At 36.7% G+C, this 17,601-nt stretch overlaps 2 protein-coding genes and 1 non-coding gene across 6 annotated transcripts in view; 1 reads left to right on the forward strand and 2 right to left on the reverse strand.

Moving 5' to 3' along the window:
* Nucleotides 1–1,185: 1,185 nt before the first annotated feature.
* The window catches only part of NTN4 (netrin 4), a 131,738-nt gene continuing 115,322 nt past the window's right edge, over nt 1,186–17,601 (reverse strand). For all 4 annotated transcript variants that reach the window (XM_069585091.1, XM_069585092.1, XM_069585090.1 and 1 more), the window contains exons 8-10: nt 11,450–11,518; nt 9,407–9,577; nt 1,186–2,626 (exon numbers count right to left, since the gene is read on the reverse strand). In XM_069585091.1, the coding sequence (XP_069441192.1) occupies nt 2,490–2,626; nt 9,407–9,577; nt 11,450–11,518 (377 nt within the window). In that variant the 3' untranslated portion in view covers nt 1,186–2,489. The remainder of the gene's footprint in view (nt 2,627–9,406; nt 9,578–11,449; nt 11,519–17,601) is intronic.
* LOC138437556 (eukaryotic translation initiation factor 1) lies at nt 5,753–6,365 on the forward strand. Its single transcript, XM_069585093.1, has one exon. The coding sequence runs from the start codon at nt 5,842–5,844 to the stop codon at nt 6,181–6,183; it is 342 nt and encodes a 113-aa protein (XP_069441194.1). The 5' UTR covers nt 5,753–5,841; the 3' UTR covers nt 6,184–6,365.
* Nucleotides 12,993–13,065, reverse strand: TRNAG-CCC (transfer RNA glycine (anticodon CCC)). Its single transcript has one exon. It is a non-coding gene; the product is annotated as a tRNA-Gly (tRNA).

Below are 17,601 nucleotides of genomic sequence, written 5' to 3' on the forward strand. Positions count from 1 at the left end.
AAATCAGGACATTAAGAAATGATTATAAGAGGGGCCTTTTTTTTTAGAATATTGCCAGAAAAGGTGTTGAAAGAGTACCTAGTGAAGATTCTAATCATAAGGACTGGATTCTGATGAAAAGACATGTTTTATAAATTGCTTGTAAATGGAAAGCCATATAGGGGAACCCAGCAAAGTGGTAAACTAGCTAAATTAAGTTTTTGCTATGATTTTGCTTGAACATACTTTAAAAACAATTGATTAAATGTTAATTATTTAAAAAATAAGTTACAAAACTAGTACATAATTAAGGAAAGAAAGTCAAGCAATGCAGACATATACACATAAAAGGTGAAAGCCTCCTTCCTTCTTTCCCCTGCAGGGGCAAATATTATTATTATATAATCTATATGTCAGAACTTTTTAAACACTGTATATTTTAAAAATACGTTTTAGGGGCGGGAGCTAATACTGTACATATTGTTCTGTCATTTTCTTTTACTGAATAATATATTATTAGCATCTTTGTACTCTTTTAAAAAATAGACATTATTTATATTCTTCTTTTTAAAGGGTTATTTTATATAAAGTGAAATGGAAATGAAGGCAACCTGGTGATTCTGAAACTTAAGAAAATCATATATTTGATATATTTTTATTTTTCTTGATATGATGAACTTACCACTACGTTTTATAAGTTGCTTGTAAATTATGCCTACTAGCTAGCATTCCATCTACCAGGATAAGATAGGAATAGGGAAGAAACTGAGACCTATGCTACAGGTTATAAAAGCAGATTTCCTAATAGTATGTATAGTATAATTCCAGTTCTATAAAAGGTATATATATGGATAGAAAGCAGTCAAGCAACATCTATACAGAAATCCTAATAGCTATTATCACAGGATTGTTGGAGTATAGCCATATTTTTCTCTCATTATGGTTTTCTGTATTTTCAATAAAATTTTATTGCTTTTAAAATTAGTTAAAAAGTAAATGTAATATAAAAATGCAATGCATCTGATAAAAAAAAGTTCACATCCAACAGCTACAGAAAGTAAACCCTTCTGAATTAGCTTCCACTCCATTCCCAAACCCCATGATATTTTATTTTCTTAATTTAAGGGATTAGAGTTGAGCTCCTACATTGAGAGAAAACAATCTTTAATATCAGTGAAAGAGCTGATCAGAAAATGAGGCAAAAAATAAGGAGATCATATTTCTTTATTACATATATGAAGTATAAAAAACTTAACAGAGCAATATATATAAATTTTTTGCTAGTCCACAGGACCTCAGGAAAAAAAATATGTTCTGAATGTGAAGGTAATCTTATGGCACTGTGGTTCACGTTTTATATATTCAAGTACAGAAGAAATGGTATATATAGTGGTTATGATGGATACAGAAGATGAATAATAATGAAAAACTATAATTTGGTGAACTATCACATACATTGCATCCAAAAATGAGTGAACAGAATGACCAAATACTGTTAATAAAGACAAGGAGGAAACTGTCTCAATATTCAGGTTTAAATACTAAACACAAAAAACAAATTCTGTGTCTACAATAATCTTTGAAGTGTATACAAGTGCATTGCAAATAAATGGGCTTTTTAACAATTTAAAGTCCATTTCCTCTTTATCCAAGCATTTTCTATACTTAGGACTCCTTTCTCTTATTTTAGAATCTCTTCTTGTTTAGTTTTTTTAGTTTTCAAAGTTTCATCATTGCTGGTATCTGTGGAATCTAACCTCTAGCCCAAAGCTGAGACTTCATGCAAACATATTCTCCTTTCAGGTCGCATCTTCACATAGTTTCTCTAAGTGTTCAAGGTTAAAGAGTACAACTTTCTGAATGTGGTCACTTTTTTCCACACGTAGTGGCAGTGCTTCTGTTTCAGCAGGTTTTCATACACGCCTTTTTCTCTTTTTTTCCTGTCAACAGCAGTCTCCAAACTTTCACAACACAAGCGGTAGGTAGTAAAGTGCTTTATACAATGAAATACTATATACATGTGGAGAGGATCCATTTAACACCCCACAGACCAAAGTTCACACACATCACACAAGAGAAGGCTCTTTTTAAGAAACACCTTTTCTGATAGTAGGGTTGGGAATTCCTTAAAATCTCATTAATTACTTCAAGTAGCACAAATGTAAGTAACATATCTGAAGATGGGAAGAGTCCTTGTTAGGTGCATTGGCCTTAATAGATTACTGCTAAATATCATATTGCTATTAAAATATCCTTAATAGTTATGAATTTCAGAATCAGTCTCATAGAAAATAGGTATCAGTGTTAGGATTTTTCATTCTTCTTTATGAAACAAACTGTATTTAAACATGGGCCCCAAAGAGATACATTAGATAAGGTCCATGCCTTGGAACATTTCTATATATTTTGGCACTTAAAAAAATTTCCAGTTTCATTTTTGAGGTCTCCTTTCCATTAAGTTTGTCTTTTGTACATAGAGACGTGCCATTAAGTGCTATAAACCCTTACTGTTACTTGCACTCTCTTTTCAAAATATCCATGACTTTTCTTCCAAGAGATGGTTTCCAGTGCTGGACAAAACTTTTCATATTCACGACTAGTTTGCCTGTTCTTACATCCTCGTGTCCTGCTACAAGGTACTCCAAACCTAAAAGAAAACAATGTTAGGGGCTATGCAGTATCAAAATTTATGGAAGGGAGAGATATGATTTTAGCAGTTTTATATATACATGGTTCAAGGTTTTATCAATTCACAGTTGAAATAGGAAGTCACAAGCAATAATTTGCTAAATATTTGTTAAGTGCCAAATGCTTTAAATGTATTATCTTATTTAACCTTAAAAATAACTCTTTGAAGTAAGTATCACTTTTCTTCTTTCCTCATTTTACAAATGAGGACACTGAGGCTTGGCAAGATTAAGAAACAGTGTTTGCCAGTAAGTAGCAGCTCTTTCACTCAAGCTCAGCCCTGTCTGATGGTAGAAGTTTTGCTCTTTGCTATATACCACTCTCCATGCTATAAATCAATAGTTCTTGAGGACTCACTATATATGGTAGTGTACATTAAGGAGGATTTTATAAAAGTGAAACAACCATTTGGGAAAACATATTGAAAGAAAGAGAAGCCCTGGTGGCTCAGCAGTAAAGAATCCACCTGCAATGCAAGAGATGCGTGCAGATGTGGGTTCAATCCCTCGGTTGGGAAGATTCCCTGGAGAAGGAAACGGCAACCTATTCCAGTATTGTTGCCTGGAAAATCTCATGGGCAGAGAGGAGCCTGGTGGGGTACAGTCCATGGGATCATAGAGTCAGACACGACTGAGCAACTGAACAGCAACATTGGAAGAGAAGTATGGACTATACAAAACAGCACATATCTCTTAGATAAAGTGTTTTGGGAATATAGAATGTTTCTTTGTCATACTTTTAAAAAATGATGAGACTTGACAAGACCTACTGCTGATTTTATAATTCAAAATTCTTTTCAGGCTTCAAGTAAAATTGTTTCGCTAATAAAAAAAACCGAAAGGACAATTTCATTATCTATACATTAGTAAATAGAAATATGATAATCTCCCTCAGTAGATGTCTTTAGTAATATCAATATTGGTATTGTGAAACAGTTTTCTGTAATATTATAGGGTAGAACAAATAAGTAATTACATTTATAAAATAAAACTGTCCAATATAAGATAAAGAGACATATACTTTAAAACTCAAATTAAAGGAAAACACAAGATATTAAAATTCAATTGAAAATATCCATTTAAACTCTTGATTATATATATATAGTCTTGTTCATTCACTAAAGTGAAAGTAAAAGTGCTAGTCTCTCAGTCCTGTCTGGCTGTTAGCGACCCCATGGACTGTAGCCCACCAGGCTCCTTTGTCCATGAATTCTCCAGACAAGAATACTATAGTGGGTTGCCATTTCCTTCTCCAGGGGATATTCCCAACCCAGGGATCGAACTCAGGTCTCCTGCATTGCAGGAAGATTCTTTACTGTCTGAGCCACCAGGGAAGCCCCATTTCATTCTCTGAAATGGTTTTTTGTTGTTGTTGTTGTTGTTGTTATGTATACTTGTAGCTTATTTTATTTTATTTTATTTTCTAATCTTTTTTTTTTTACTTTATTTTATTTTACAATACTGTATTGGTTTTGCCATACATTGACATGAATCCACCACGGATGTACATGAGTTCCCAATCCTGAACCGCGCCCCCCCCACCTCCCACCCCATATCATCTCTCTGGATCATCCCCGTGCATGAAATGGTTTTTAAAAATGTCATTCTAACGGTAAGGATTACCTATTACAAACATAATGTGGTCTCTAATAACAGGTATCACCAAAAACAACACAAAACAAAGCTTCTTGAAGAAATGCTTTTTCCAAGGCTGAAATATACAAGTACACATGGACTTATTATGCTAAAAAGGCTCATGGGAATCATTTTAAAAGGGCACAGTAAAGGAATCAGTAAAGGAGGGTTATAACTTGCCAAAGTTATGATAATTTGAGCACCAAGAGCATAGTAATTGTGTGCTAACATACCAAATCAACAAAAATCCATAATTCCAAAATGATACTCAAAAAAGAGAAATCCAGAGAGAAATTAACTTGCCATCTTGAGACAGCTGTTAAAACCATTCCTTACTTTGGAAACTGGTGATTAAAGGAAACAATTTAGCCTTTATCCTGCTTTTATAATAGGAACTATATTTCATGGTAACCTAATAACCCACCATGGGAGAAAAAATCTTCTTACAGAATAATTCATGTAATAAATGAAGGGAATTAGACAAAATTAGAAAAAACGTTTCTCAAACACTAATTAAATTATTCATCCAAGAAGGGATTGCCAATTGGGTGACAAAATCATTAAGTGAATAGTTGATGGGGAACTGGATGTTTGCATAGTGACTAAATAACTCACACTCATTGTTTCCTAGTCTCAAAAGGGAAAACAAAACTCCCCAATGAAGAGATCAGACTGTTCAGTTAGAGCAACCCAGAAGTTTAGACCCGCGATGGTGGGTCATCCAGGTACTATATATTTTGTGATGTGATTTAACATGAAACAACACAACAATGTCTATAATAAGTGCTAGCCAAAATGTTTATCTTGAGCCTATCAAGATAGACTGTAGAGATTATAAGAAAAATTGGAAGTAGAGAGACAAGCTACATGACACTACAAAGAACCAACCAAATACAGAAGGCAGGATAATCTACAGAACGCTTGGCCTATTTTTTTCAATAATAATTTCTAAAACACTAAAAAGAAACTCATCATAAATCAAAGATATTTGAGGGACTTAAAAACTAGATACAATTTGTGATTCTGGATTGAATACTGGCAAGGACAAGCCCTAAACAGCATTTTGGGATCAGTTGGGAAATTGGAATATGATCTCAGTATTAGAATATATGAAAATAAACTAAAATTTAAGGTAAAGATCATTAACTAACTAAAGTAGGTTGCAGAATGAAGTGTATATTATGATTTCATTTTGGTTAAAAATATAATGTATACATATATAGAGAAATATCTGGAAGGATTCACACTAGGATGTTAACAGAGACGATCTTTGGAGGACAGAAGTGTAAAATTTAAAAATTTCCCTTAAATTTCTATAATGTACACATGTTGCTTCTATAATAATAAAAAAGGTTATTTAAATTATTAAAAGAAATCAAGATTTTAAAAGAAATTAGCCCCAGTCACTGAGCCGCCGCCGAGGACTCAGCAGCCTCCCCCTTGAGCCCCCTCGCTTCCCGACGCTCTGTCCCCCCTGCCCGCCTTCTCCCGCCGCCGCCTTCCGCAGGCCGTTTCCACCGAGGAAAAGGAATCGTATCGTATGTCCGCTATCCAGAACCTCCACTCTTTCGACCCCTTTGCTGATGCAAGTAAGGGTGATGATCTGCTTCCTGCTGGCACTGAGGATTATATCCATATAAGAATTCAACAGAGAAACGGCAGGAAGACCCTTACCACTGTCCAAGGGATCGCTGATGATTACGATAAAAAGAAACTAGTGAAGGCGTTTAAGAAGAAATTTGCCTGCAATGGTACTGTAATTGAGCATCCAGAATATGGAGAAGTGATTCAGCTACAGGGTGACCAGCGCAAGAACATATGCCAGTTCCTGGTAGAGATTGGACTGGCTAAGGACGACCAGCTGAAGGTTCATGGGTTTTAAGTGCTTTTGGCTCACTGAAGCTTAAGTGAGGATTTCCTTGCAATGAGTAGAATTTCCCTTCTGTCCCTTGTCACAAGTTTAAAAACCTCACAGCTTGTATAATGTAACCATTTGGGGTCTGCTTTTAACTTGGACTAGTGTAACTCCTTCATGCAATAAACTGAAAAGAGCCATGCTGTCTAGTCTTGAAGTCCCTCATTTAAACAGAGGTCAAGCAGTGGGCGCCTGGCAGTGTCCAGCCTGAAACAAAGCAATAACAGTGATGTTTCAGCCAAGTCCAGAGCCCCAGGATCACAGATGGCTATGTCTGGCCGGAAGCTCCTCGGCAGTCCCTCTGCAAAGTTCCCTGCCCTGAGAACATGTCACCACCTGAACAGTCCTCGATGAAGCGGAGAGTGGAGGATGGGTGAGGCAGCTGTACTGCTAGAGGGTGCCTTCGGTGGTCAGGGAAGGATCCTGTGATGTCTCCAACGTGACTGGGTGGGCAGGGCTTAGAGCATCCACCCTCCAGTGAGGTGACAGGACATCTGGCTTGCCACCAAGGTCTTCATGACCAGACATGTCCTAGTTTATCGACATCCAAACTAGAATGTGAGGCCAACCTTCTATCAGTTAAACTTTTGACAAGGGAACAAATTTCAAACCAATGTTATCAGTCACGTAGCTGTAGAGCTTGCAACTTAACTAGCAACAGCTGCCCAATGCCTTGTGAAGTAAACTGGTTTTTTGGTTTTTTTCCCCCCTTCAGTTTTAATGTTATGTAATGTATTTAAACCCTTATTTAAATAAAACTTGTTTTCAGAAACAAAAAAAAAAAATAATAAAAATAAAAGAAATTAAGTCTAGGACTTAAAAGCTTTAAGTCCTAAACTTAAAAATAGCTATGATGATATTTTCCAAAAAAAAAAGGAGAGAGACAAAAAAAAAATGAAGATAATGACATAGGTTTCAAACACCAGAGAGCAGAAATTTAAGGTGGATTATAAGGTATTTAAATTCTTTAAAGGGTAACCTTAGCTTCTCTATGAAAAAGAATCCCAGTATTTAATCAACAGACTAGTTGAAACATAATGGTTGTGATATTGTTTGTATCATCCCTAAAATAATAATATCCTCTTTAAAAATACAATAAATAATTTTTAGGAAACTTCCAGTGTTAAGTCTAGTATTTTGATGAATTTACTTTGAAAGTATAAATAAAACAAATATTATAAGGGTTTACCATTATGTCAAAGTATAAATATAAATTAAACTAATGAAAATGATGCTGAATAAATCTATAAATTATGGAACAGCATCATACCAAAAGTTAGCATGAAAAACAACTTTATCTGTTGTATCACTTATTAGCATTTACATTTAATTTTGATATCTCTTTGCTTTTGACATCTACCTTGCTGCAAGTTTGAGGGCACAAAGCTCACTTTGTATCCACAGAAAAAGAAAATACAGTATTTTAGTGCTAGTCTTGACATTCTAAAATAGTCAATAGATGAATGAGTAAATATATGCATGAAAGTAAGAATGAATGAATTTTTAGGGATGCCAACTAGATTACTCCTTTTCAAAAGCAGCAAAGGAAACAAGTTGGCGTGTAAGGTTTCAGTGTTTTCTTATCAGCTTTCTTTGGCCTTAGCTATTAAACTTGTAAAAATAGAAAAACAAAGTGAAAGAGTGTCTGGTTTTGCTTTGGCAAAGTCTTTTCATCAAAGTGAATAAACAAGTTTTCAAGAATTCTTTGAATAATTGTGCTTATGTTTTCAATTGTGATGAACTCAGTTGGTTCTTTTACTCTGTCTGGCAGAAACCTGATTAGGAAGTATAGTTTACTTCCTGGAGGGTGGCGCAGATGGTCAAAGCTTTTGTTTTTAATGTCTTACTAAAAAACTGAGTGGATATCTTTTTTTTTTTTTTCGTTTGCCGGTTTAGTCAAAAGTGCTTCTAGGAAGAGCCCCTATGCAGAGAACACAGGGAAAGAGAACTTATGACTCAGTCTCCAGTATTCAAAATCCAAGATTCTGATTAGTTCGTTCTTTGGAAACATATTTTAAAATGTCTTTAAAATTTTCCTTATTAAAATTTAGATTAATGTAAATAAAATATGAAGAGCTATAAAAAGGGTGTGAGAGGTTAGTCAACAAAGTCAACAGTTATATCATTGTTTAAGTTGGGGGATATTTTATTGATAGTTTTTCTCTCTCTCACTCAGTTATGTTTCTCTCAAATTTATTAACCAAAGACCATAAATGACTTCTTAATGTAGCTGTGCTTTCCTGGACTTAACTTTGAAAAGAATCAGATCCAGAACACAAATTATGCCCCTGTTTCAGCAGTGTTATTAAGACACAGATGGCAACTTTGTAAACAGGGAAGTACATAAGATTTTAAAAATATATTATTTGTTTTGCTAGAATTCATTATTTGTGTACTGCAGTACTGTTATCTGGGAAGTAATGGTAGATCCTGGACACAGTATGGTCAAAAATCTAAATCCCATCCTCAAATTTAGTGAGAGAGATAGATAAATAAGCAGATTATGACACAATGTAAAGAGTGTGCTTATAAGGTAAACGGATCAGAATCCCATGCTTGCTTGCCTGCCTCTGTGTCAGCCATATTATTTTAAGGTGAAAATTTCCCTCCATTCTAAGTTTCTCTAAGATTCTGTAGTTTTGCTGCTGTTTGTTTATTTTTACTGTTCTTGATCTGAAACCAGAATGATCATTTAATGAAAAAGATGATGACAACTTGAGAATTGTTTTCTATCCAGAAGAAACAGATGCTTCCCATGCAATAGTAAAAATGAATTCAATACTATTTGCACAGATGGAATTTTGCCTTTGAATTTCCTTTGGGAGCAAGTTCTAACCAGGGCATTGTAATAGGACCTAGCTTTCCAGTACAGTATTAGTGGCAGAGGAATTCATGAAAATGTTTTCCTTGCTACTGCCACTGGAATCAATCTGAGACTTCTCTTCAAGACAGAAAATATTAAATTGCTGGATTTTAAAATATTTTACTTTTATAGAGCATGTGGAAGAGAAAAAAAAAATTTTTTGATACCAGTTCAAAGAATTCCGTTTGGACTTTCCCCAGGATTCAGATGGTGAAAAGGAGAGATGCTCTTGCTGAGTTTATTTAGATTGTGATTCAGAGAATGTAAGACAAGCAGCAAATCAGCAGAGACAAGGTAGGGATCAAGCTAGTAACGTCTAATGCTCACCAGGATTGAGGATTGGACAAGTGCAGCCTCTGTTAGTCCATGATTCTGGATACAGTGTTCGCTTTCCTCGTAAGATTTTCAGTTTGGTGGATTTTAAGACTTTTTTAATCTTCACGTTGACCTCAGCATGAGATCCTTTATCATGAGCCGATAAGATCTTTATTTTTAGCACTGTAGGAACACAATTCCAAAAGTAAAAATTAATAGAATTTCATACTACTCTTTGAACTTTGAACAACTTAAGTATGCATTTCAGAGTATAATGGAAATGTGAACTAGTGATTATAATGTGGAAATATGCTTTAAAAATCATTAGGGATTAAGAGGTATACATTTCTATGGATAAAATAAACAAGTTACAAGGATGTATTATATAATACAGGGAATATAGCCAATATTTTATAATAACTGTAAATGGAATATAACCTTTAAAAATTGTGAATCACTAGTTGTACTCCTGAAACATATAATATTATATTTTAACTATATATCTCAATAAAAGAAAATCATTAGGCTCATTGATTTTACACTAACTTCATCCAATGTATCTATATTAACTATCCTCTTCCTTCTTAGACATTTTCAACTGTTACTTCTTTCCATATCACTATGTTAAGAGAACATCAACCATTTGTCTACTGCAAATAAATCTTAAGCACATTCAGCTATCAAATCTGAAAAGAAAAAAGATGCACAGAAAGTAGAATTGTTATCCTTGCTTTTATTTAGATTCTGACTATATTATACTCTATGGCCGGCTTTGTGTAATGTTATGACAAGGAGCAAAACGTTATTGCAAGAACATATTTTACATAGTCTAAAGAGATTAAATATTATTGGTTACTTTTCTTCCCTGGTGTAAAATTCAAGCTGACTGGGATTAGGAAGCTGTCCTGTGTGATGGCAGAGCTCCAGTTACATGATTCTATTATACTCTTCCATTTATGAAATGGATGTGGATAGGGATTATGTATATTTTGGGCTGTATAAGTTATGGAATAATAAAAGACTCAGACACTAGTCAACGATATGTCGGCAAGATAAGGCATCTTTAATATATTGAAAGTGAAAGTGTTAGTTGCTCAGTCATGTCCAATTCTTTGCAACCCCATGGACTGTAGGGACTGTAGCCCACCAGGCTCCTTTGTGCATGGAATTCTCGAGGCAAGAATACTGGAGCAGGTTGCCATTTCCTTCTCCAGGGGATCTTCCCAACCCAGAGATTGAACCAGGGTCTCCAGCATAGTGGGCCAATTCTTTACCATCTGAGCTACCTATACTTAAGAATAAAACCATTTAGAATTTAAAGATAGTAACAGTCTTTACTTAGGGCAATGACATTTTCCTTTGTCCATACACTTTATTTTCTGGGTATTTGAAAGTTAGAGGAGTAGACAGAGATGGCAGGGAAAAGAGTCAGGTAGAGAGCTATATATTTCCAGTATATTTCTCCTTCCTCCTACCACCTACTGAGCATCTAGTATGTGCAAGGAAATGTGCTGTGTGGTTCTCAAAAATCTCATTTCATGGGGAAGATGGCATCATCCCTGTTTTACAGATGAAGAAGTTTGGAGATGTTAAGCTACCCACCCAATAAACCAGAAATAAAACCCACATACTGAATCCAAAGCCTGAGCTTTTAATCACTGTGAATATACTGCTTTAAACTGATTTCTGCTTAGTAATAGTACTGGCCAAGGAGTCATTTAAGTGGCTAGAGACTTTCCTTTTAGATTAATAAAACAAGAATCATTCATAGGAAAGGATTACATGTCAAGATTTTGTTGTTGTCTGCCTCTTTTCCACATAGTAGGATAACCTTGCTTTTGCTCTAAAAGCCTCCTACTCTCACTAAGACATTCAAAGGCATCTCTATTAGGAAAATCTAGGTCAAGACCAGAATACTGTATTTACTACTGTTACATAAGACTAATGCTTTGATTTATTGAGAATGTCATAAACCAGGCCACTCATTTCCTTCAAAACTCTCTGTACAGGTAGTTTGAATAGATCCTTGGAAGCACTCATGGACTTCAGACTCACCATATGAGTATTTCATTCCACAGAATGCCTTGGAGTTTCCTAACACCTGTTCCTTACATTCACATTTACCTGAAGAAAGTAAATGAACATGGTGTTATAATTTGGAAACAAAGTAAAAAAAAAAAAAAAAAAACAGCAAGTAAATCCAAGTGGCATAACCTTTTAAGACTTGAGTGATTTGTACAATATAATCCATAAGAAACCATGAAAAGTCACTTAAAAGAAAACTATTTTAATTGAATTAGTTATCATCCAACAAAGTATTGACCTAAGAGAAATATAGAAAAGTAGAAACAATGATATATTTTAATGCTTGTAACTGATGTAGATATGTACAGAGATGTGGGAAACATTGACAGATTGGTTCTAGCTAAAGTTTCTTGAGAAATCAGAGCACAGGATTTGCAAGTTGAAAATCATAGTGGGATTAAATAATAGTAGGAAAGATAAATCAAAGGTGCTTAAAATGAGCTGTTGTGATTTGTTCAATAATACTGCTTATCTTCTAAACAAAGCAGAGGATTGCTCATGCAGAAATTGCAGCAACCTGAGTGGATACCTCATGGCCTTTGATGATTCTACCAAAGCAGGAGAGTATGATAACTACCATGTTAATTGAACTCCAAATGCTAAATGAGCTACAAAAGCCTAATTGAACTCCTAATGCTAAATGAACTCCAAAACCTATTTGAACTCCAAATGGCATATCTTTTTTAAAAATTATTTATTTATTTATTTATTTATTTGGCTGTTCTGGGTCTTTTTTCAAAGTTGGCTTAAATCTCAACATTCAGAAAACTAAGATCATGACATCTCATTCCATCACTTTATGGCAAATAGATAGGGAAACAGTGAGAGACTTTATTTTGTGGGGCTCCAAAATCACTGCAGATGGTGAGTGTTGCCATGAAATTAAAAGACACTTGCTCCTTGGGAGAAAAGCTATGACCAACCTAGACAGCATATTAAAAAGCAGAGACATTACTTTGCCAACTAAGGTCCGTCTAGTTGAAGGTATGGTTTTTCCAGTAGTCATGTATGGGAGAGCTGGACTATAAAGAAAGCTGAGTGCCAAAGAATAGATGCTTTTGGACTGTGGTGTTGGAGAAGACTCTTGAGAGTCCCTTGGACTTCAAGGAGATCCAACCAGTCCATCCTAAAGGAAATCAGTCCTGAATATTCATTGGAAGGACCGATGCTGAAGCTGAAATTCCAATACTTTGGCCACCTGATGCAAAGAACTGACTCATTTGAAAAGACCCTGATGCTGGGAAAGACTGAAGGCAGGAGGAGAAGTGAACGACAGAGGATGAGATGGTTGGATGACATCACTGACTCAATGGACGTGAGTTTGAGTAAACTCTGGGAGTTTGTGATGGACAGCGAGGCCTGGTGTGCTGCAGTCCATGGGGTCACAAAAAGTTAGACACAATTGAGTAACCGAACTGAACTGTGTTTAGTTGCAACACATAGGATCTTTGCTGGGGCATGTGGGATCTTTCAGTTACAGCATGTGAACTCAGTTGTGGCATGTGGGACCTAGTTCCCTGACCAGGGATCAAACCTGGGCCCACTGCATTGGGAGCACAGAACCTTAGCCACTGGACTACCAGGGAAGTGCCCTCCCTGCCACCAATGGCATATCTTATTCCTCAGTGTAATGCTCTTCTCTTTAGTCCTTCAGCCTATAAGAACATGAGTGGGGAGGGACAACATAGGGGTAGAGGAGTGGGAGGTACAACCTATTGAGTGTAAGAGAGGCTCAAGGATGTATTGTACAACATGGGGAATATAGTGAATATTGTGTAATAATTGTGAATGGAAAGTAACCTTTAAAAATTGTATGAAAATAAAACAGGGGGAAAAAGAAAAAAATTATTTTAAAGAACATGAATAGGTCTGTTATTTGAAAACCTTTTTTTGGCTGCTTTCCAATACTCCCTTTTCATATGCTAAGAAATCAGACATTAAAATTTGAATAAATCTTTCTTGATTAGGCCTCAGCCCAGATGTGTTTTCTTAACAGAAATCTGGAAGAGGAGGAAAACCTATTTAGTTATACTGGGTTGTTAGAATGTTTCAAAAAAGAAGTATTATTTATAGTTCTGTTGTACTAGTTAAAGCCAGTTAAGTGAAATTTTCATCTGATGTTCTCCATCTCACAAGACGTGGTAGAAATTAAGAGTATCTTCATATAGTGCATTATATTCCTAGTTATGGAAACATGGCAGGTAAATAGATAGGTAAACAAAGTTGGAGAATTTGAAAAACCATTAGAAAAACAGAAGAAATCTTACAAAAGCAATTGTTCAAACATAGAATTCAGACTAAGTAGCATTAAGGCACAAAATTAATGGGAAAGATTTTTCCTTTTCAAATGCTGAAAAGATAGATAAAACAACTTCATATTATCTAATCTTTCCTACCTTCTTTCCTGTTGTAAACTAAAGTGACACCAATTAAGAAAATTATCTTGAGATTGTTAAGTGAAAAAAAATCATGATACAAAATTGCTGATATCGAGTGTTTCTCATATTTGAGTTCTTGATTCTTGAAAGGTCCATAATTCTCTGTGAGAATGCATTAAAACTGTGGTTTCTTAACTCTGCTCCAGCCACACTTGTCTCTTTGCTGTTTCTTAAATAAGCCAGGTCTAGGCTTCCCAGTGGAGAAGGCAATGGCACCCCACTCCAGTACTCTTGCCTGGAAACTCCTATGGATGGAGGAGCCTGGTAGGCTGAAGTCCATGGGGTCACTAAGAGTCGGATACAACTGAGGGACTTCCCTTTCATTTTTCACTTTCATGCATTGGAGAAGGAAATGGCAACCCACTCCAGTGTTCTTGCCTGGAGAATCCCAGGGACGGCGGAGCCTGGTGGGCTGCCGTCCATGGGGTCGCACAGAGTCGGACACGACTGAAGTGACTTAGCAACAGCAGCAGCAGCAGGCTTCCCTAGTGGCGCTAGTGGTAAAGAACTGCCTGCGAATGCAGGAGACATAAGAAACTTGGGTTTGATCCCTGAGTTGGGAAGATCCCCTGCAGGAGGGCATGGCACTCCAGCATTCTTGCCTGGAGAAATCCCACTGACAGAGGAGCCTGGTGGGCTACAGTCTCTAGAGTTGCAAAGAGTCAGACACTGAAGCGACTGAGCTGGCACACACACACAGTCTCACCTCAGGGCTGCTGCACTTGCTTTATCTCCTGCCTAAATTCCTTCCTCTTTTATCTGTATAGCTCATTCCCTTACCTTCTTCACCCTATTTAGAAGTATGTCCCTCTCAAGTCCTTCTTTTCCTCCATCCCTGCTTTATTTTTCTATTATACTAAACATCATTAAATATTTCATTTATTTACTAGCTGTCTTCCTCTGCATGAATTTAAGCTCCTTAGAGCTTGAGATTTTTGTCTGTTCAATTACTCTATTTGCAGCACTGGCACATAGCATAGGCTACTCAATAAGTATCTGCTAAAAGAATGAGTTTATAAAGAACACCTACAAATTCGTAAGAAAACTACAAATAGGAAATTCACAGAAAAAGAAACCTGAATGTCCCAGAAGTCATGAAAAATTACTAATCAGGAAAATGAAATTAAAATGGCAAGCTCTCATTTCACACCTTTCAGATTGGGGAAAATTTAGAGGTTTGATAACATTAATTTTAGAAGTCCAATAAATATTAACTGAGTTACACTGCCTGAGTGAATGAGTTATGATAGTGCTTGGCCCTTTGTATATGCTGTATAGATATTTGCGAAATACAAAGTATTAGTGAGGATGAACAACAGCATGTCATATTTTGATGGTGGAATGCAAATGGATACAACCACTTGAGAGAGCTATTTGGCAGTAAATGATAAATTTGACAGTAAGCACTCTTGCGACCCAACAAAATTCCAGTTGAGCTATTTCAAATCCTAGAAGATGATGCTGTGGAAGTGCTGCACTCAATATGCCAGCAAATCTGGAAAACTCAGCAGTGGTCACAGGACTGGAAAAGGTCAGTTTTCATTCCAACCCCAAAGAAAGGCAATGCTAAAGAATGCTCAAACTACTGCACAATTGCACTCATCTCACATGCTAGTAAAGTAATGCTCAAAATTCTCCAAGCCAGGCTTCAACAATACGTGAACCGTGAACTTGCAGATGTTCAAGCTGGTTTTAGAAAAGGCAGAGGAACCAGAGATCAAATTGCCAACATCTGTCAGATCACAAAAAAAACCAAGAGAGCTCCAGAAAAGCATCTATTTCTGTGTTATTGATTATACCAAAGCCTCTGACTGTTTGGATCACAACAAACTGTGGAAAATTCTTAAAGAGATGGGAATACCAGACCACCTGACCTGCCTCTTGAGAAACCTGTATGCAGGTCAGGAAGCAACAGTTAGAACTGGACATGGAACAACAGACTGGTTCCAAATCAGGAAAGGAGGATGTCAAGGCTGTATATTGTCACCCTGCTTATTTAACTTATATGCAGAGTACATCAGGAGAAACGCTGGGCTGGAAGAAACACATGCTGGAATCAAGACTGCCAGGAAAAATATCAATAACCTCAGATATGCAGATGATACCACTCTTATGGCAGAAAGTGAAGAAGAACTAAAGAGCCTCTTGATGAAAGTGAAAGGGGAAAGTGAAAAAGTTGGCTTAAAACTCAACATTCAGAAAACTAAGATCATGACATCTCATTCCATCACTTCATGGCAAATAGATAGGGAAACAGTGAGAGACTTTATTTTGTGGGGCTCCAAAATCACTGCAGATGGTGAGTGTTGCCATGAAATTAAAAGACACTTGCTCCTTGGAAGAAAAGTTATGACCAACCTAGACAGCATATTAAAACGGAGAGACATTACTTTGCCAACAAAGGTCTGTCTAGTCAAAGCTATGGTTTTTCCATTAGTCATGTATGGATGTGAGAGTTGGACCATAAAGAAGGCTGAGCATTGAAGAATTGATGCTTTTGAACTGTAGTGTTGGAGAAGACTCTTGAGAGTCCCTTGGACTTCAAGGAGATCCAACCAGTCCATCCTAAAGGAAATTAGTCCTGAATATTCATTAGAAGGACTGATGCTGAAGCTGAAATTCCAATACTTTGGCCACCTGATGCAAAGAACTGACTCATTTGAAAAGACCCTGATGCTGGGAAAGATTGAAGGCAGGAGGAGAAGGAGATGACAGAGGATGAGATGGTTGGATGGCATCACCGACTCAATGGACATGAGTCTGAGTAAACTCTGGCAATTGGTGATGGACAGGGAGGCCTGGCGAGCTGCAGTCCATTGGATCGCAAAGAGTCAGCCATGACTGAGCGACTGAACTGAACACTTGAGACCCAACAAAATGAGGTTCTATCCTACAACAGGGATCAGATAATAAACATTATAGACTTTGTGAGCCACAGGGAAAAATTAAAGATTTTATGTAGGTATTTATGTAACCACTTAAAGTGTAACTGTTTAAACCTTAGAGCAGTTAGCTTTTAGTTCAGTTCCAGTCACTCAGTCATGTCCAACTCTTTGCGACCACATGAATTGCAGCACGCCAGGCCTCCTTGTCCATCACCAACTCCCAGAGTTCACTCAAACTCACATCCATCGAGTCGGTGATGCTATCCAGCCATCTCATCCTCGGTCGTCCCCTTCTCCTCCTGCCCCCAATCCCTCCCAGCATTAGAGTCTTCCAATGAGTCAACTCTTCCTATGAGGTGGTCAAAGTACTGGAGTTTCAGCTTTAGCATCATTCCTTCCAAAGAACACCCAGGGCTGATCTCCTTTGGAATGGACTGGTTGGATCTCCTTGCAGTCCAAGGGACTCTCAAGAGTCTTCTCCAACACCACAGTTCAAAAGCATCAATTCTTCAGCGTTCAGCTTTCTTCACAGTCCAACTCTCACATCCATACATGACCACTGGAAAAACCATAGCCTTGACTAGATGGACCTTTGTTGGCAAAGTAATGTCTCTGCTTTTGAATATGCTGTCTAGGTTGGTCATAACTTTCCTTCCAAGGAGTAAGCGTCTTTTAATTTCATGGCTGCAGTCACCATCTGCAGTGATTTTGGAGCCCCAAAAAATAAAGTCTGAGGTTTCCACTGTTTCCCCATCTATTTCCCATGAAGTGATGAAGCTTTAGCCTGCAGAAAAGTATA

This window comes from Ovis canadensis, chromosome 3 (genome assembly GCF_042477335.2).
Source record: "Ovis canadensis isolate MfBH-ARS-UI-01 breed Bighorn chromosome 3, ARS-UI_OviCan_v2, whole genome shotgun sequence".
Lineage (NCBI taxonomy): Eukaryota > Metazoa > Chordata > Mammalia > Artiodactyla > Bovidae > Ovis > Ovis canadensis.